Below are 18,609 nucleotides of genomic sequence, written 5' to 3' on the forward strand. Positions count from 1 at the left end.
CAAATGTCATACATTCTGGATTCATTACAAATCAACTGAAATATTGCAAGCCTTTTATTATTTTAATATTGCTGATTATGGTTTACAGTTTAAAATTAAGATTCCCAGAATATTCAAATTTTTTGAGATTGGATATTTGAGTTTTCTTAAGCTGTAAGCCATGATCAGCAATATTAAAATAATAAAAGGCTTGCAATATTTCAGTTGATTTGTAATAATTTCCAGAATGTATGACATTTTTGTAATTACATTAAAATTAAATTACATACACGACTGTCTCAGAAAATTAGAATATTGTGATAAAGTTCTTTATTTTCTGTAATGCAATTAAAAAAAAAAAAAAAAAAAAAAAAAGTCATACATTCTGGATTAATTACAAATCAATAATTCCCTAGAATTATTATTCATATATTCAAATTCAGGAATTTAAAAAAAATACTTGGGTTAAAAAAAAAAACAAATCTTGTAAAATGTCTTATGTAATCATGAGATGCAGTGACCGCTTTGGAAGTACATGCATACCATTTCCTCTGTTCTGGATTCATTACAAATCAACTATATGAAATATTGCAAGCCTTTTATTATTTTAATGCTGATTATGGTTTAAGATTCCCAGAATATTCTAATGTTTTGAGATAGGATATTTGAGTTTTTCTTAAGCTGTAAACCATGATCAGCAATATTAAAATAATAAAAGGCTTGCAATATTTCAGTTGATTTGTAATGAATCCAGAATGTATGACATTTCTGTAATTGCATTACAGAAAATCACAATATTCTAATTTTCTGAGACAGTCCTGTAACATCTGTCATTAATAAGCAGGTGATTGTTAGTAAAAAAGACTCAGATTCACTCTAGAGTTGGAAACTTTATTTTTACTTTTGCTCAGGTCACTGGGAAAATTTCCTCTTCACAAAAATAGGAACACATTTACAACTATAATGTATTTTATATTATACATATGCAGTTTTGAAAACAAACTTGTCTTCTGGCTGATAGTCATTGACTGTCAGGAATGAACCCTGACCTGCAGTGATGTCCATCCCGGCGAAGGAGTAGTGGCAGTCGTCTTGAGGAGGAATGACATTAAAATGCAGTTTGATATGTGGACGAATCGGGGTCTGAAGGTCGAGAGAAACTCAACAGCCAAGGATTGTAGCACCCTATAATGTCATAATTTCCTGAAAATGAAATGACGCCTCAAAATGCAATAAAATTTGCACTTAACTCAATCGAAAATATAATAAAACCCAATAATGTAATAAAATATCCTGATGGATATTGTAATAACATTTTTACCAATAATGTAATACCTTATTACAGGGGTGTCAAACTCATTTTGCTTGGCGGGCCGGATTTTACCAATTTTTTTCTCGCGGGCCGCACACAAAAATGGTGCGGAACATTTTTTCTATAATTCTTTTCTTTTTACTATTTTTATCTAATCCAATATCAGTTTAGTTTTTTAGGAAATTTTAAAGGAAATATGCACTTTGTTTACACTCTATGTAAAATATATTTCTTCAGGATCTTTTCTTGAAATTTCTAATTTTTTTTTCAAATTATGTAAGATACTTTTAATATCATTTTACAAAGATAAACAGAAACAAGTATGTTTTTTTTATATTTCGCTTTTTTATAGGAAATGTAATTAAAAGCAAAATCATTCTTATTACATCCGAGAGTGTTTCTTTGTGATTTAGAGATTTTTCCAGTACAATTAAGTGTATTTATTTTTAAAATTGGCGCGGATATTTACGCCAGTGTGCCGAAAAAGTCAGCACTTCTCTTTTAACTGTTTTACTTTGTCACTATCCTCGTATTCAAAACTGAAATTCTCTGAATAAATATCTTCTATCATCTTTTTTAGCAGTGATATTTTTCCTGCGAAAATATATAATAGTAGTCAGTTAATAAAAATAAACGACCGTCTACAAAGAAATAAAATCAGCAAATGCATTCTAGAAAACTAAAAAAATGTCGAAAACTGCTCTATTTGTGGAATAACGATGGATTTGTAGAAGAAATATATTATCGGATATGCTGCGATTCATGGCAATTATTTATGCCATGAATCGCAGTTTTTAGTAAATTAACATTTCGGTTTTTTGCGTTGGAAACTTCTCGCGGGCCGCATGGGCCGCACATTTGACACCCCTGCCTTATTACGTTATTGGGAATTTATTACATGGTACTCAAAGTCTGCAATTTAACCCAATAGTCATTCTGGTGTTTCAAATCCAGCGTATATAACATTCTTAGATACTTAAAACACAAAATGTAGAACTCTGGACTGAAAATGAACATATATATTACATTATTTGTCAAGTATTACATTATCAGTTTTTGAAAAAAAAAAAAAAAAGACCTACCTGAAAATGTAATAAATTCCCAATAATGTAATAAGGTATTACATTATCGGTAAAAATGTTACAATATCGGCAGTTGCAAGAAAGTATTGTGTAACATTTTTATTGTGGATTTTGTTCATGAAAATTAAATATCAGATTCTACATAGATGTAAATGCATGAATGCATTTTTGGCAGAATCTATACGCATTTCTAATGTTGGTGTTGGAATCTGAAGAAAAGTTTACTTTTAGGAAAGAATTACACTTTTCTAAGCTGCATTTACTGCTCCCTTCCTCCAAAACTATCAAAATAAATAAGATCAAACTTTTCAAAAAAAAAAAAAAAAAATGTTACAATATCCGTCAGGATATTTTATTACATTATTGGTGAAGTTATTACATTATTGGATTTTATTACATTTTCGATTGAGTTTAATGCAAATTTTATTACATTTTCAGGCGTTATTACATTTTCAAAAAATTATTACATTATAGGATCTACAAGGATCTGTTCTGGTAATTCAACAAGTTTAATCAAGGAACTACGACGGAGTATTAGGGCCAAACTAAGACAAAAAAAAAATTGGAAATCACGAGAATAAAGTCGTAAAATTACGAGAATAAAGTCGTAATATTACAAAAATAAAGTCGTAAAATTACGAGAATAAAGTCATAGCCTAATGTTGCGAGAATAAAGTCGTAATATTATGAGAATAAAGTCGTAATATTACGAGAATAAAGTCGTAATATTACGAGAATAAAGTCGTAATATTACGAGAATAATGTCGTAAAATTACGAGAATAAAGTCGTAAAATTACGAGAATAAAGTCGTAATATTACGAGAATAAAGTCGTAATATTACGAGAATAATGTCGTAAAATTACGAGAATAAAGTCGTAAAATTACGAGAATAAAGTCGTAATATTACGAGAATAAAGTCGTAATATTACGAGAATAAAGTCGTAAAATTCCAAGATTAAAGTCATATTGTTGCGAGAATAAAGTCGTAATATTACGACTTTATTCTCGTAACATTAGGCTATGACTTTATTCTCGTAATTTTACGACTTTATTCTCGTAATTTCCAATTTTTTTTTTCATCTTAGTTCGGCCCTAATACTCCGTCGTAAGGAACCCACCAATCAGCTGTCAAAAAAAGGAAAGTTAGCCCTGTTGACGTCAAACATTTAGCGTTGCTTTAAGCGTGTGACTTGAACAATCGTGTAACTTGGTCGTCCTGTCTTGTTAAGGCAGCTGGGTGAGATTTTAAAGAGAGACCGTGCCGGCCCGACGGTTGGAACTACAGTGAGCGCCGGTAACAGACAGCAGTCCCACCGCAGCCGCGGGCCTTTAGAGCCCGCTGGAAGTCACGTGACCCCAAATCTAGTAAAACCACGTCTGTTTTTTGGGGTCTGACTAGGGTTGCCACCTTTGAGAAATAGAAATAAGTGACACCCTGATTTCAGCAGCGCAGGAGCCAAAAAAAACCCCCAAAAACGTCTAAACTGAATAAAAATGTGTTTATTTTATATGAAAAAACAAAATGCTTTGCTTTAAAGTTTAAAGTGATTGAACTTGCATGACTGTACAGACAGACAACCATATAGCAACTGAAATAGCCTCCTATGCTACGTATGTCCACATCAGCCAAGATGTATAATATACATACAGGTGAAGAATATGGTGTAAAAGTTAATTTATTTCAATAATTCAACTAGAATATGGTGTAAAAGTTAATTTATTTCAATAATTCAACTAGAATATGGTGTAAAAGTTAACTTATTTCAATAATTCAACTAGAATATGGTGTAAAAGTTAATTTATTTCAATAATTCAACTAGAATATGGTGTAAAAATTAATGAAAATACGGTACAAATCGTGTCCCGTATTAGTTCAATACGGGACGCAACATTTTTTTCTCAAATAAAGGACAATTCTGTATTTTACGGGACGGGTGGCAACCCTAGGTTTGACCCTTTTAAAGAAAAGAAAAAAAAAAGGTATCCAGTCCAATATGTTCTCAAGTGTCACTTTCTGCTCATAAAAACTAAGTTTAATCGTCCTACTCTGTACAATAATGTTTCATTTTGAAGCAAATGTAGCTTTTCTTGAAAGGCAACAATGGTTTTTGTCTTCAAATGCAAATATTTTGCATCCATGTCTTGTCTGGGATGTTTGGACATTCTGATAACTTAAAAGAAAAAGATATTTTTGATGCATGTGCAGCTTTTTATCTTTTTTTTGCACTCATATTTTGGCTGTTTTTGAGAAGTTGACGGTACGTAAACGTACCGACGTTTTCAGGGCAGTTTCAAAGGGAATTCCAGTCCTCAACTCTCGTACAGCGTGACCTTTCACCCAAGATAACGACTTAATGTTTCATTTCCACAACATCACAAATCTATCAGTTTTTACATTTTAGCATACGGTTATTTTACACAGCAAAGTACAACAAGCTATTTAGATTACCCATTCATGATTTTATTTAGTGGATTTATAATTTATGAGCAAAAAGCATTCAAGAGATATCTATTCCAGACTTAAAGGTATGCATAAAAGATGTAACAAACGTAGCATTTGAAAGTTTGGACTTATAAAAAAAAAGGAAATAAGTAGATTAAATAAAAAAAGAAGACTCATGAAATGGGTAACCTTTTTTCTTTTTTTTTTTTGGCTTTTACTACACTTTTTTCCCGTCTTGTAATACCTTTTCAATAGCAAGAGCATAGCATAAACTTGCATACTCAGACATTCTTCCTTCTCATTTATTTTCCTTTTCTTCACCCAACACACAGGAGTTTTTGGTTTTGTAAGGCTCACGTTGTCCTGGACTTGTGTGTGTGTGAAATGTTGGTATGAGGTATTCTGGTGTTTCCGAACCAACATAAATCAGCCCAGTTGTTGAAGTTTCCTCAGAAACTCAGCAAACTTAAAGCCTGTGATTCCACATCGTCCCACTGCGACGGAGCAGAGCCGTATCCAACCCCCAGTGGCGTCAATTCAGTCTTACTAAGGTACGGCAAGGTTACGAGTCACAGAACTTAACTAGAGTATCAATCAACACGTCCAGCAAATACTCATCACAGAAGTTTATGGAGCTTATCTGTGTGGTCAAGAAAATTGGAACTTATTCAAATGCAGTCTCACTCACTGCAAAAACTCAAAATCTTAACAAGAATATTTGTCTTATTTCTAGTTAAAATGTCTCATTTTTAGTCAAAAAAAATCTCATTACATTTAAGACAAGACTCAAAAACAACCATTTTCACCTGTTTCAAGTAGATTTTCACTTGAAATAAATAGAAAAATCTGCCAGTGGAACAAGATTTTTTTGCTTGTAATGAGAAGATAAATCTTGTTCCACTGGCAGATTTTTCTACTTATTTCAAGTGAAAATTTACTTGAAACAGGTGAAAATTGTGAAAAAAGTTTTTTTTTACCAATGCAGTCTCGCTCACTGCAAAAACTCAAAATCTTACCAGGAATATTTGTCTTATTTCTAGTTAAAATGTCTCATTTTTAGTCAAAAAAATCTCATTACACTTAAAACAAGAGTCATTACCAGAAAAATAACAAACAATTTTCACCTGTTTCAAGTAAATTTTCACTTGAAATAAGTAAAAAAATCATCCAGTGGGACAAGATTTATCTTCTCATTACAAGCAAAAAAAGTCTTGTTCCACTGACTTATTTTAAGTGAAAATCTACTTGAAACAGGTGAAAATGGTTGTTTTTGAGTCTTGTCTTAAATGTAATGAGATTATTTTTGACTAAAAATTAGACATTTTAACTAGAAATGAGACAAATATTCTTGTTAAGATTTTGAGTTTTTGCAGTGTATAATAACTAGTGAAATCGATCATGTTGTTCTGATTTGCATTTGTAGTTATTCTATATCAGGGGTCGGCAACCCGCGGCTCTAGAGCCGCATGCGGCTCTTTAACGCCGCCTTAGTGGCTCCTGGGGCTTTTTCAGAAATGTTTGACCTTTTTTTTCCTTTTTTTCTTCTTTTTTTTAATTTTTTTTTTACCTTTTTTCCCCTTTTTTCTCTTTTTTTCTTCTTTTTTTCCTTTTTTCTTTATCTTCTTTTCTTTCTTTCTCGAAATTTTGACTTTTTTCTCGACATTTAGACTTTTTTCTTGACATTTCGACTTTTTTCTCGAGATTGTACTTCAACATTAATCTCGACATTTCAACTTTTTTCTCCAAATTTCGACTTTTTTCTCCAAATTTCGACTTTTTTCTCGTCATTTCGACTTTTTTCTCAACATTTCGGCTTTTTTCTCAAAATTTTGACTTTTTTCTTGACATTTCGACTTTTTTCTCGAGATTGTACTTCAACATTAATCTCGACATTTCAACTTTTTTCTCCAAATTTCGACTATTTCCTTGACATTTCGACTTTTTTCTCGAAATTTCGACTTTTTTCTCAACATTTCGACTTTTTTCTCAACATTTCGACTTTTTTCTCGACATTTCACCTTTCGCCATTTGCCTTCATTCTAAGGCTTATACAAGACTTAATTTTTTGCGGCTCCAGACATTTGTTTTTTGTGTTTTTGGTCCAATATGGCTCTTTCAACATTTTGGGTTGCCGATCCCTGTTCTATATGTATTAAGTAATAGAATAATCAATACAAATAGACACAGAGTAATTCCATAAACGTATTTAAAAAAACAAACATTTACATTTTCCCTTGAAGCCGAGGCTGCCGTACCTTCATACCAAATTGACGCCCCTGCCAACCCCTAAAACCTTCCTCCCTCCATCCCAACGGAACAACATTCACGTCAACGAGTATCTTTTCTGGCTGATTTAATCCTGAGAAAAGTATTCCTCTTCCTCGTCTCTTCCTTGTATTTCCTCCACGTGCACGTCACGTCACTTCTCAGAGCCGTAAACCTTCGCCGTGAAACGCCAGAGACGACACGAGCGGGTAAAAGTGGACGTGAAGCACCTTGAAGAAGTCGCGTGACTCGGTAAAAGGCCCCTCTCACGGCAGGATCTTGGCATCAATCCGTCCGGAACCGGTAGAGTTTTAGTTTAGCTCACAACCTTTTACACGAGTGAAGTTTGTTTGTGACATTTAATTAAAAAAAAAGAGAAAATGAACTCATGACCACAGCTGAGAGGCGTTGACAGTCTTATCGGGCCGTTCCTTCTTACGACCAAGTCACTGAAATGTTAAAGACGCGTCAGTTTTGCACATATACCGTACAAACTTCCGTTCCAGGATGAATTCATAAGAGCATTCACTTCTCAGACTGATTTGGACTAAGAAAAAAGAAAAGAAGAGAATCCCCAACGGAGGCCGCCGGCCCGGGCGACCCCGAGCGAGCGGCCGTTTGTCCCGCTGACTGACGGGGTGGACAGTTCCTTTGCAGCAGAGTTAAGTGGCGTCGTCGTTGTAAAAGGTGAAGTTCTCGCTCACACGGATATTTCATAAGTGGTGCCTCCGACTCCCGTCACCTTTTTGACGTTGCCGTGGCGACTGGGGCTGACGTGGCAGTCCATCTGCCCGTTAACCTTCATGTTCTCTCTGAGTGGGAAAAGAAGAAGAACAGAGGGAATAATTCAACACAGAAAAAGCCAGAGAGATTCAGTAGCAGCCAGTACTCGAGTTGTAAAAATAATCAGGGGGGATGGTGGATTTTATCATATGGGGACAGATAATTTGTGCTGATTACAAATAATATAATATATTACAAATAATAGCAGTGACCAAAACACCTGCAGAAATACTGCAGGAATGACATAGCAGCAGTTAAATGCAGCCTTCTGTAAGCTTTAAATATCCACTGGGCTTACATCAAATACATCAAAACACTATTTTTGTCTTATTTTTAGTTAAAATGTCAAATATTTATTCAAAGAAATCTCATTATATTTAAGACAAGACTCAAAAACAACAATTTTCACCTGTTTCAAGTAGATTTTCACTTAAAATAAGTAGAAAAATCTTCCAGTGGAACAAGATTTTTTTGCTTGTAATAAGAAGATAAATCTTGTCCCACTGGCAGATTTTTCTACTTATTTCAAGTGAAAATTTACTTGAAACAAGTGAAAATTGTTGTTTTTTCCAGTGATGAGTCTTGTTTTAAGTGTAATGAGATCAAAATCTTAACAAGAATATTTGTTTTATTTCTAGTTAAAATGTCTCATTTTAGTAAAAAAAATCTCATTACACAAGATAAATCTTGTCCCACTGGCAGATTTTTCTACTTATTTCAAGTGAAAATTTACTTGAAACAGGTGAAAATTGTCAAATAAGTTATTTTTCTGGTGTTATTTTTCTGGTGATGACTCTAAATGTTGAAATAGCAGTAAAACCACATTCATTGATGAAATGACATAAGGGATGGAAAGGGGGGATGGCAGTTTTACAGGGGGGATGATTTGGACCGTTTTTATTTCAGGGGGGATGCCATCACCCCTCATCCCCCTCAACTCCAGTACTGGTTGTAGCAGGCTGGATAAATTAATGGCCGTGGACACGTGCAGATTACTTGCCTGGAAAAACTCGCTCTGGAACAAAAGAAAGAGAACGGTATGGACGAGTGACTGCGTCGACATGAACTCGTTAGTTGAGGAAAACAAGCCTGGGAATGTTAGACGGATAGGTGGAAAGCATGCAGACGGGAAAAAGAAATGATGAACCCACACAGTTTTTATTAATCTGACATTCGTGAAATAATACAAAAAAGTTTTTGCTTTTCTTTTTTTTTTCTACAAAGGCAGGCGTACAGATCGGAAAAAACAAAAACGTGCAAAGTCACACCAGACTGAACATAAATGGACGGAACAGCTGAACAAATACGGTGTTTCATCGGTGCATTAAAGCACACGAACTGCCGGATGGATCCAGTAAAAAACATAGACATGTATCCGTATCGGCCCCATGGAGCTGCTGCGATACGTCAACAACGCCGCCATATTGGATGTGGCAAGACTGCGCTGGAAACTAATACAAGTATTAGCAATAGACTTATTTTCATAAAGCGCCTTTCTACAAAGAAATGTACGTTTTACGTCTCATTTATTCATCCACACACGCACTAATATACTTGGGAAACAGTTAGGCACCAAATATAATATATTTAATTTTCTCAGATGGCAAAAATAAGAACTTTATTGATCCCACATAGGAGTAATTCATGTTATATCAGCTATAGAGAACAAGGTAGTGCCGAAAAACAATATATATCCCCCCTCACAAAAATAAGAAAAAAAATAGAGAAACATATTTTCTCATCAACAAAACATGTTTTTTAAAATTTTTCAAATAACAAAATAACATATTTGAACCATTTTTCAGACAATAAAATAACATTTGAACCATTTTTCAGACAATAAAAGAACTGAAAAAATCTGAAAAATGGTAGCATATTTTACATAAACATTTAAAATAACAAAATAACATATTTGAACCATTTTTCAGATTTGTTCAATTCTTTTATTGTCTGAAAAATTGTTCAAATGTTATTTTATTGTCTGAAAAATGGTTCAAATATGTTATTTTGTTATTTGAAAATTTTTAAATTTGTTTTGTTGATGAGAAAATATGTTTCTCTATTTTTCTTATATTTGTGAGGGGGGATATATATTGTTTTTCGGCACTACCTTGTTCTCTATAGCTGATATAACATGAATTACTCCTATGTGGGATCAATAAAGTTCTTATTTTTGCCATCTGAGAAAATTAAATATATTATATTTGGTGCCTAACTGTTTCCCAAGTATATTAGTGCGTGTGTGAATGAATAAATGAGACGTAAAATGTAAATTTCTTTATAGAAAGGAGCTTTATGAAAATAAGGAAAAAAGAGGAAGAAAAGATGAAAAAAAGAGAAAAAAAGATGAAAAAAAGAGGAGAAAAAAAAGGAAAAAAATAGAAAAAAGAGGGAAAAAGATGAAAAGAGAAAAGAAAGAAAAGAGGAAAAAAATGAAAAACAGAGGAACAAAGAGGAAAAAATAAGAAAAAAAGATAAAAAAGAGAAAAGAAAGAAAAGAGGAAACAAAAGATAAAAAAAGAGGAACAAAGAGGAAAAAAAGAGGAAAAAAAAAATGAAAAAAAGATTAAAAAAAAGAAAAAAAAGCAGAAAAAAGAGGAAAAAGGTGCGTGTGTAAATGAATAAATGAGATGTAAAACGTATATTTCTTTGTAGAAAGGCGCTTTTTGAAAATAAGTCAATTTACTTATATTAGTTTCCAGCGCAGTCTTGAACATCCAATATGGCGACGTTGACGTATCGCAGCAGCTCCGTGGGGCTGATACGTATAAATGTCTATGGTTTCATCGGTGCACTAAAGCACACGAACCGCCAGCAAAAAAGAGCAACGTTTTTCCAGTGGGAACATATTCAAATTCGTGCAGCGGCCCCCCAACCAGCACGAGAGTGCATGCAGTCTGACGGGGGGGGTCAGGGTTCATACCTGGGGCCCCCGAGCCGCGGCGAGTCCGTCCTCTCCTGAGCACTGATGTAGGACAGTTTGTGGTGGGAGTACGAGGGGGAGCGGGGCATGGCCGGGGAGCGGGGCTGGTGGACGGGGGAGCAGTAGGGCCCCTCGGGGGGGCCCGGGGGGCCCGGGGGGCCCGGGGCTCGGCCCTGGCTGCTGCCGCTGCTGCTGGGGTCCGTGTGCAGGGAGGTGGACGAGCTCCGGGGGGCCCGGCCCATGGTGGAGCCGGCGAAGCGCATGGCGGGCGTTCTCTGGCCGTAGCTCAGCAGCCCGACCCCCATCAGGTTGTCCCTGGAGCCGCCGTAGGCCGGCGGGGTCGGGCCCCTGGAGGCCGGGCCGTGGCCCCCGTCGGGGTAGCAGACCTTGGTGTTCAGGCCGTAACCCCCGTCAAACACGGCAGAGTCCTGCACGCAGATGTGCGTCTGCGAGCGCCCGTGCAGCAGCTTCCTCTTCTCCCTCTCCTCCATCTCTTTCCGCTCCTGGATGGAGGCCATGATGGTCTGGGAGAGGTTGTCGTAGCGGACCGGGGACGAGTCCCGGTCCCGGTCCCGGAGGTGAGGAGACTGCCGGCCCACCGCCGCCTTCACGGGCATCACCGGACTGTAGGGGGGAGCCACCTGGAAATAAAAGCAGGTTTTAAAACCAATAAAACCAGGTTACACTCATTACTCACTTCAAAAGAGCAGTACGATACATTCATAAGGCTGGATTTGGAGATCACACTAACTCACTATTCTTACAGTCTAAAGCAGGGGTGTCAAACTCATTTTGCATATTTGACCAATTTTTTTCTCGCGGGCCGCACGCTCAAAACAACAAAATTGGTGCGAAACATTTTTTTTTTTACTATTCTTATCTAATCCAATATCAGTTTAGTTAATTTTAAAGGAAATATGCACTTTGTTTACACTCTAATTATGTAAAATATATTTCTTCAGGATCTTTTCTTGAAATTTCTCATTTTTTTTTCAAATTATGTAAGATACTTTTAATATTATTTTACAAAGATAAACAGAAACAAGTACGTTTTTTATATATTTAGCTTTTTTATAGGAAATTTAATTAAAAGCAAAATCTCTTCTTATTACATCCGAGAGTGTTTCTTTGTGATTTAGAGATTTTTCCAGTACAATTAAGTGTATTTATTTTTTTAAAAATGGCGCGGATATTTATGCCAGTGTGCCGAAACACTCTCAAAGACCGGGGTCGGATCAAAACACGGGTTTTATTCCCCACTTCTCCAGCTAAACGCAGTTGCTGGCCAGCTCTCTGCGGTGCAATTAACCCCAATCTTCAGATAAAACTAGATTATTGAGGAAAAAATATTAACTATTTGTAGCTGCAGAGGAAAAAAATTATTTCACGAGGAAAACAAAAATATTGCTCACGCCTCGGAGCCTCTTCTGCATAATACAGGGGTCAAAAAAAGAAAAAAAGTAATACAAAACATGTACTGTATCATAGGCGCCGGAAGTGGGGGCGCGGCACCCCCTGAAAAAATTGAAATGACAATAAAAGATTATAAATATATAAATATTTGTGGTTGCTGTTTCTGTTCCACAACATTGTAAGCCACATTTGAGATGAAGGCTGAATATAGGGGTAATTTTAATTAAAAAAAAAGAAAAGTAGCCAGTCACACCACCCTGGTCTGCGGACCGCTCAGGTGATCAGAACCGCAAATGTTGTTTGTAAACATCTGCATTTTTACCCACCAATTACAAATGCACAGCCAGCAGCGCTCCTTTCAAAACACAACACAAAGCTCCAAGTCAAGACCAAGATGGATATACGTTCATTTTTTAAACCAAAAGAAAAACAGACACAAAACATTGCCGAAGCTGCTGCCAATGTGACAGTGAGTCGGAGGAGAGCGACTGCATCTGCAGCCACCGCGTCAGCGACCCCCCCAGTGTCTAACACCGGCTCACCTGATGGTGCAGCCGGCCATATGAGCAGCGATGCCGGTAATATTGGTCAAATTATGCTCAAATCATTGTTACGCAACTGTTTTGGGTGAAAAAAACTTCAAAATTTCGAAGTTTTCGCGATTCCTCCCTGTATATAGCTTCACCAAATATTTTCAGTCACCCGCCGCCTATGTGACTATGAAAATAATTATAGTCATGTTCCTTTTTTACTGTAGATGGTTGGTTCGCTATGTTTTGGTAAACCTTGTGCGCACTGTCAGCTGTTCTTCATCCAGGGGAGGGGCAAGTGATTTCTTAAGGGAGAACCCCCGCACCCCCTGGCAAAAACGTCTTCCTGCGCGCCTGTACTGTATGTTGTACTATTATACAAATTTATTGAAACACATGGGGAGTCAAACATTTACCAAAGCAGCTGCCAAACACTCCTAAACAAGGTAGCCGAAGATGTAGGTTCTGCAGAACTGTGGCAGTAAATCCCTACTAAAGAGTGGAGCTCCGAGCAGGAGCTCCACACTTTAGTAGGGATTTCATATGGATCCAAACCGTTAATAATCATTATTTTCTCCATATTCCGGTCCCTGGCTTCCTTGTTTAAGGTATCCCCGTAAATTCCAGTTCCTTTCCGGGACATCTTTTTTTTTTTAAATTTTAACATTTTAACATCTTTTTTTTGTGTTCCGTCTGTTCTCTTGGTGCTACTACGCTGCTACTACACTGCAGTTTGTTTACACTCACGAGGCTGCCAACATGGCCGCCGCGTCCCAGAATGCACCTTGGTGACCAAGCCCTATTAGTGTATAGTATAAAGCGTAAATACAGACATATAATTTATGTTTAGTTGTGGAAAGGGGGTGGGATTAAATAAGTTTATACTTCCTCCCACTCCTTTTCGAACATGTAACTGAAATATGTTTTTTGATGTGTTTTTTTCTTTTTCTTTATGTGGCGGAATGCCCACCTGTATTTGTTTCTCTCACCTTTTTTTTTATATATACATGTTCGAAATAAATAAAAACGAACGAACGAACGAACCTGTTGTCTGTGCATCTCAGGTTCCCGGATGTGGCACATCTTGTTGGGCAGGTAGGGCGAGTGGAACCCGACGCCGCGGTGGGCGACGCACTCGCCGGCCGGGGAGACGCTGGGGTTGAGCAGGCTGTCGTAGGACAGGCTGCCGTTGCGGTTGGAGAGCGTGTTGGGGGAGAAGGCCCCCCTGTAGGGGCCGGAGGAGGTGACGGTCTGGGCCGGCAGGGCCCGCAGATGGCCCTTCTCCAGCCGCGGGGGGGGGCCCGTCTTCAGGCTGAGGGAGCGCGGGCCCCCGGGGTCCTGGTCCAGCTGCAGGGGCGAGGACTGGAAGGTGCGGTGCAGCGGAGCGTTGGCGTACTCGGGCAGGTCCAGGTTCGGCTCCGACCGGTAGTCGTGACCGCGGACGCTTTCCTCCAGGATCGCTGACGTCTTTCTCTCATCCGGCAGGACGATCTGAGGAGAAGAGAAGGATTTAGATCCGGGACTGAGATGATGTCTTTGTTGTTTGTTGTTTTTCTATCCCTAGAAATAGTAACAGCCTAATTACTAATACATTGGTATAATATAGTATATAGTACATTTTCACGCAATAATCTGTACTTTTCCTTCCTTCCTTCCTTCCTTCCTTCCTTCCTTCCTTCCTTCCTTCCTTCCTTCCTTCCTTCCTTCCTTCCTTCCTTCCTTCCTTCCTTCCTCCTTTCCTTCCTTCCTTCATTCCTTCCTCCTTTCCTTCCTTCCTTCCTTCCTCTTTTCTCCCTTCCTTCCTCTTTTCTCCTTCCTTCCTTCCTTCCTTCCTTCCTTCCTTCCTTCCTTCCTTCCTTCATTCCTTCCTCCTTTCCTTCCTTCCTCCTTTCCTTCCTTCCTTCATTCCTTCCTCCTTTCCTTCCTTCCTTCCTTCCTCTTTTCTCCCTTCCTTCCTCTTTTCTCCTTCCTTCCTTCCTTCCTTCCTTCCTTCCTTCCTTCATTCCTTCATTCCTTCCTCCTTTCCTTCCTTCCTTCATTCCTTCATTCCTTCCTCCTTTCCTTCCTTCCTTCCTTCCTTCCTTCCTTCCTTCCTTCCTTCCTCCTTTCCTTCCTTCCTTCCTTCCTTCCTCTTTTCTCCCTTCCTTCCTCTTTTCTCCCTTCCTTCCTTCCTTCCTTCCTTCCTCCCTCCTTCCCTCCCTCCTTCCTTCCTCCCTTCCTTTCTTGTTTTCTCCCTCCCTCCCTTCCTTCCTTCCTTCCTTCCCTCCTTCCCTCCTTCCTTCCTTCCTTCCTTCCTTCCTTCCCTCCTTCCTTCCTCTTTTCTCCCTTCCTTCCTTCCTTCCTTCCTTCCTTCCTTCCTTCCTTCCTTCCTTGTTTTCTCCCTTCCTTCCTTCCTTCCTTCCTTCCTTCCTTGTTTTCTCCCTTCCTTCCTTCCTTCCTTCCTTCCTTCCTTCCTTCCTTCCTTCCTTCCTTCCTTGTTTTCTCCCTTCCTTCCTTCCTTCCTTCCTTGTTTTCTCCCTTCCTTCCTTCCTTCCTTCCTTCCTTCCTTCCTTCCTTCCTTCCTTGCTTCCTTGTTTTCTCCCTTCCTTCCCTCCCTCCTCCTTCCTTCTTCCCTTCCTTCTTCCCTTCCTCTTTTCTCCTTCCCTTCCTTCCTTCCTTCCCTCCTTCCTTCCCTCCTTCCTTCCCTCCTTCCTTCTTCCCTTCCTTCCTTCCTTCCTTCCTTCCTTCTTTCCCTGTTTCCTTCCTTCCTTCCTTCCTTCCTTCCTTCCTTCCTTCCTTCCTTCCTTCCTTCCTTCCTTCCTTCCTTCCTTCCTTCCTTCCTTCCTTCCTTCCTTCCTTCCTTCCTTCCTTCCTTCCTTCCTTCTTGCCTATTTTGTACTTTTGTCTGTTTGAATGGTTGTGTTAAATAAATAAATCAGACGTTACTCAACAGTTACTCAGTACTTGAGTAGTTTTTTCACCAAGTACTTTTTTACTTTTACTCAAGTAATTATTTGGATGATTACTTTTTACGTCTACTTGAGTCATATTATTCTGAAGTAACAGTACTTTTACTTGAGTACAATTTTTGGCTACTCTACCAGCTCTGTTAGTTCTGAAAATGCTAATAAAAACAGTGATTAACTTTATTTCATTGCACAGATTATGAGCCCAAGACAGTTCATGTTTTGTCCCATTAACCTCAATTGATTTGTTAATAAATAAATATCACTGCACTTCAGGCAACACATTCAACACAGGTTTTGACAGTAAAGCTTTTACAGTTGCCTCGTTCTTTAGTTTTATTACCGACTGTCTCAGCTTTTTTTTTGCTTGGGTTTGTAGTAAAATGTACCTTGTACAGGACTGTCTCAGAAAATTAGAATATGGTGATTTTCTGTAATGCAATCACAAAAACAAAAATGTCATACATTCTGGATTCATTACAAATCAACTGAAATATTGCAAGCCTTTTATTATTTTAATATTGCTGATCATGGCTTACAGTTTAAGAAAACTCAAATATCCTATCTCAAAAAATTAGAATATTCTGGGAATCTTAATCTTAAACTGTAAAGAAAGCAATTCTTGACAAGAATAAAAATGGGGACCTCTAAAGAAAGTAATTTACCTTACATATGTATTTCTTTGATTATTATTTTATTCATTGTTGATGGATTATATATGATACAAATATAACTGCCTGCATTCAAGGCTGTTCGTGGATCATTGTAGAGGTGACGGGGAGATTGGACTCTGGAATTTAGAATATTGTAAGAGACCGTTTCAATTATGATTATAATTACTGATATTGCTTATTGGTTGTTTGTGTTGTATTTATTTTTTGTTATTTTGTCTTTTCCTTCTTTTTCTTTTCTTTTCTTTTCTTTCTTTTCATTTTATTTAATTTCTATAGGTTATATATGATATGATATTGTGAGGAAGGGACAGGACTAAATAAGCGTTCTGCTTCCTCCTGTTCCCTCTCCAACACTTTGTTTTGCTGTGTGTTTTATTTTTGAATGAGAATGTTAAATTGTTCAAAAAAAATGGGAAATTACGAGAATAAAGTCATAATATAATGAGAATAAAGTCGTAAAATTACGAGAATAAAGTCGTAATGTTGCGAGAATAAAGTCGTAATATTACAAGAATAAAGTCGTAATATTACGAGAATAAAGTCGTAATATTACGAGAATAAAGTCGTAATATTACGAGAATAAAGTCGTAATATTACGAGAATAAAGTCGTAATAATATGAGAATAAAGTCGTAATATTACGAGAATAAAGTCGTAATATTACGAGAATAAAGTCGTAATAATATGAGAATAAAGTCGTAATATTACGAGAATAAAGTCGTAATATTACGAGAATAAAGTCGTAATAATATGAGAATAAAGTCGTAATATTACGAGAATAAAGTCGTAATATTACGAGAATAAAGTCATAATATTACGAGAATAAAGTCGTAAAATTACGAGAATAAAGTCGTAATGTTGCGAGAATAAAGTCGTAATATTACGAGAATAAAGTCGTAATATTACGAGAATAAAGTCGTAATATTACGAGAATAAAGTCGTAATATTACGAGAATAAAGTCGTAATATTACGAGAATAAAGTCGTAATATTACGAGAATAAAGTCGTAATATTACGAGAATAAAGTCGTAATATTACGAGAATAAAGTCGTAATATTACGAGAATAAAGTCGTAACATTACGAGAATAAAGTCGTAATATTACGAGAATAAAGTCGTAATATTACGAGAATAAATTCGTAATGTTGCGAGAATAAAGTCGTAATATTATGAGAATATAATTTATGAGAACTCTAACAGGAAGAGCTTCTTCTCCCTGTGTTAAAATGAGGAATATTGAGCATCTTGTGAAGTTATATTTATATATTTATAATATATTACGACTTTATTCTCGTAATATTATGACTTTATTCTCGTAATTTTACGACTTTATTCTCGTAATATTACGACTTTATTCTCGTAATATTATGACTTTATTCTCGTAATTTTACGACTTTATTCTCGTAATATTATGACTTTATTCTCGTAATTTTACGACTTTATTCTCGTAATATTATGACTTTATTCTCGTAATTTTACGACTTTATTCTCATTACATTATGACTTTATTCTCGTAATTTCCTTTTTTTGTTTGGCCCTAATACTCTGTCGTATGTTCGAGACAAAGCCAACAATAAAAAAAAAAACAATAAAATAAGCCATGATCAGCAATATTAAAATTTAAATTGCAAATTTTTAATTGCATTACAGAAAATAAAGAACTTTATCACAATATTCTAATTTTCTGAGACAGTCCTGTATTTGAATGCGGAAATGAACGTCTTCTTACCTTCTCTCCAGCGGTGTGGTAGTGAACTTTAGGCATGGTGCCGAAGGACGGCCTGAACTTGTACATAGCTGGAGTGGAAGGATGAGTCTTCCCAGACAGAGAGCTTTCTGCAACACACAAAGGAAAAGAAAACTGAACACTGCCGATATAATTGTACACATAAAAAAGCATAATTAAATAAAAATGAAGCATGAAATTGCACTTGACAGCAGACACATATTCCTTAACTCCAGAAAGGTTTGTTATGAGAGTTAAAAAATAAAAAATGAGGAAGTTGTGTAGCATTCCTCAAATCCACACAATCATGATGTCCAACAAGGAGCAAAATAAGTCAACGTAAAACCACAAGTGCTTTTTAACATGTAGATACCTTTGTACTTCAAATTGCCAATGTTTTTGGAGAAGAATGCTTTCTAAATCTACAGGACTGTCTCAGAAAATTAGAATATTGTGATTTTCTGTAATGCAATTACAAAAACGTCATACATTCTGGATTCATTACAAATCAACTGAAATATTGCAAGCCTTTTAT

At 36.8% G+C, this 18,609-nt stretch overlaps 1 protein-coding gene across 1 annotated transcript; it reads right to left on the reverse strand.

The window, feature by feature from the left end:
* Positions 1 to 5,856: 5,856 nt before the first annotated feature.
* On the reverse strand, positions 5,857 to 18,295 carry zdhhc8b (zinc finger DHHC-type palmitoyltransferase 8b). Its single transcript, XM_061729753.1, has 5 exons — positions 18,280 to 18,295; positions 18,078 to 18,184; positions 13,776 to 14,222; positions 10,789 to 11,429; positions 5,857 to 7,894 (listed from the first exon to the last, which is right to left on the reverse strand). The coding sequence occupies exons 1-5, from the start codon at positions 18,293 to 18,295 to the stop codon at positions 7,783 to 7,785; spliced, it is 1,323 nt and encodes a 440-aa protein (XP_061585737.1). The 3' UTR covers positions 5,857 to 7,782.
* Positions 18,296 to 18,609: the final 314 nt, after the last annotated feature.

The sequence above is a fragment of the Cololabis saira genome, chromosome 9, assembly GCF_033807715.1.
Source record: "Cololabis saira isolate AMF1-May2022 chromosome 9, fColSai1.1, whole genome shotgun sequence".
NCBI classification, from domain to species: domain Eukaryota; kingdom Metazoa; phylum Chordata; class Actinopteri; order Beloniformes; family Belonidae; genus Cololabis; species Cololabis saira.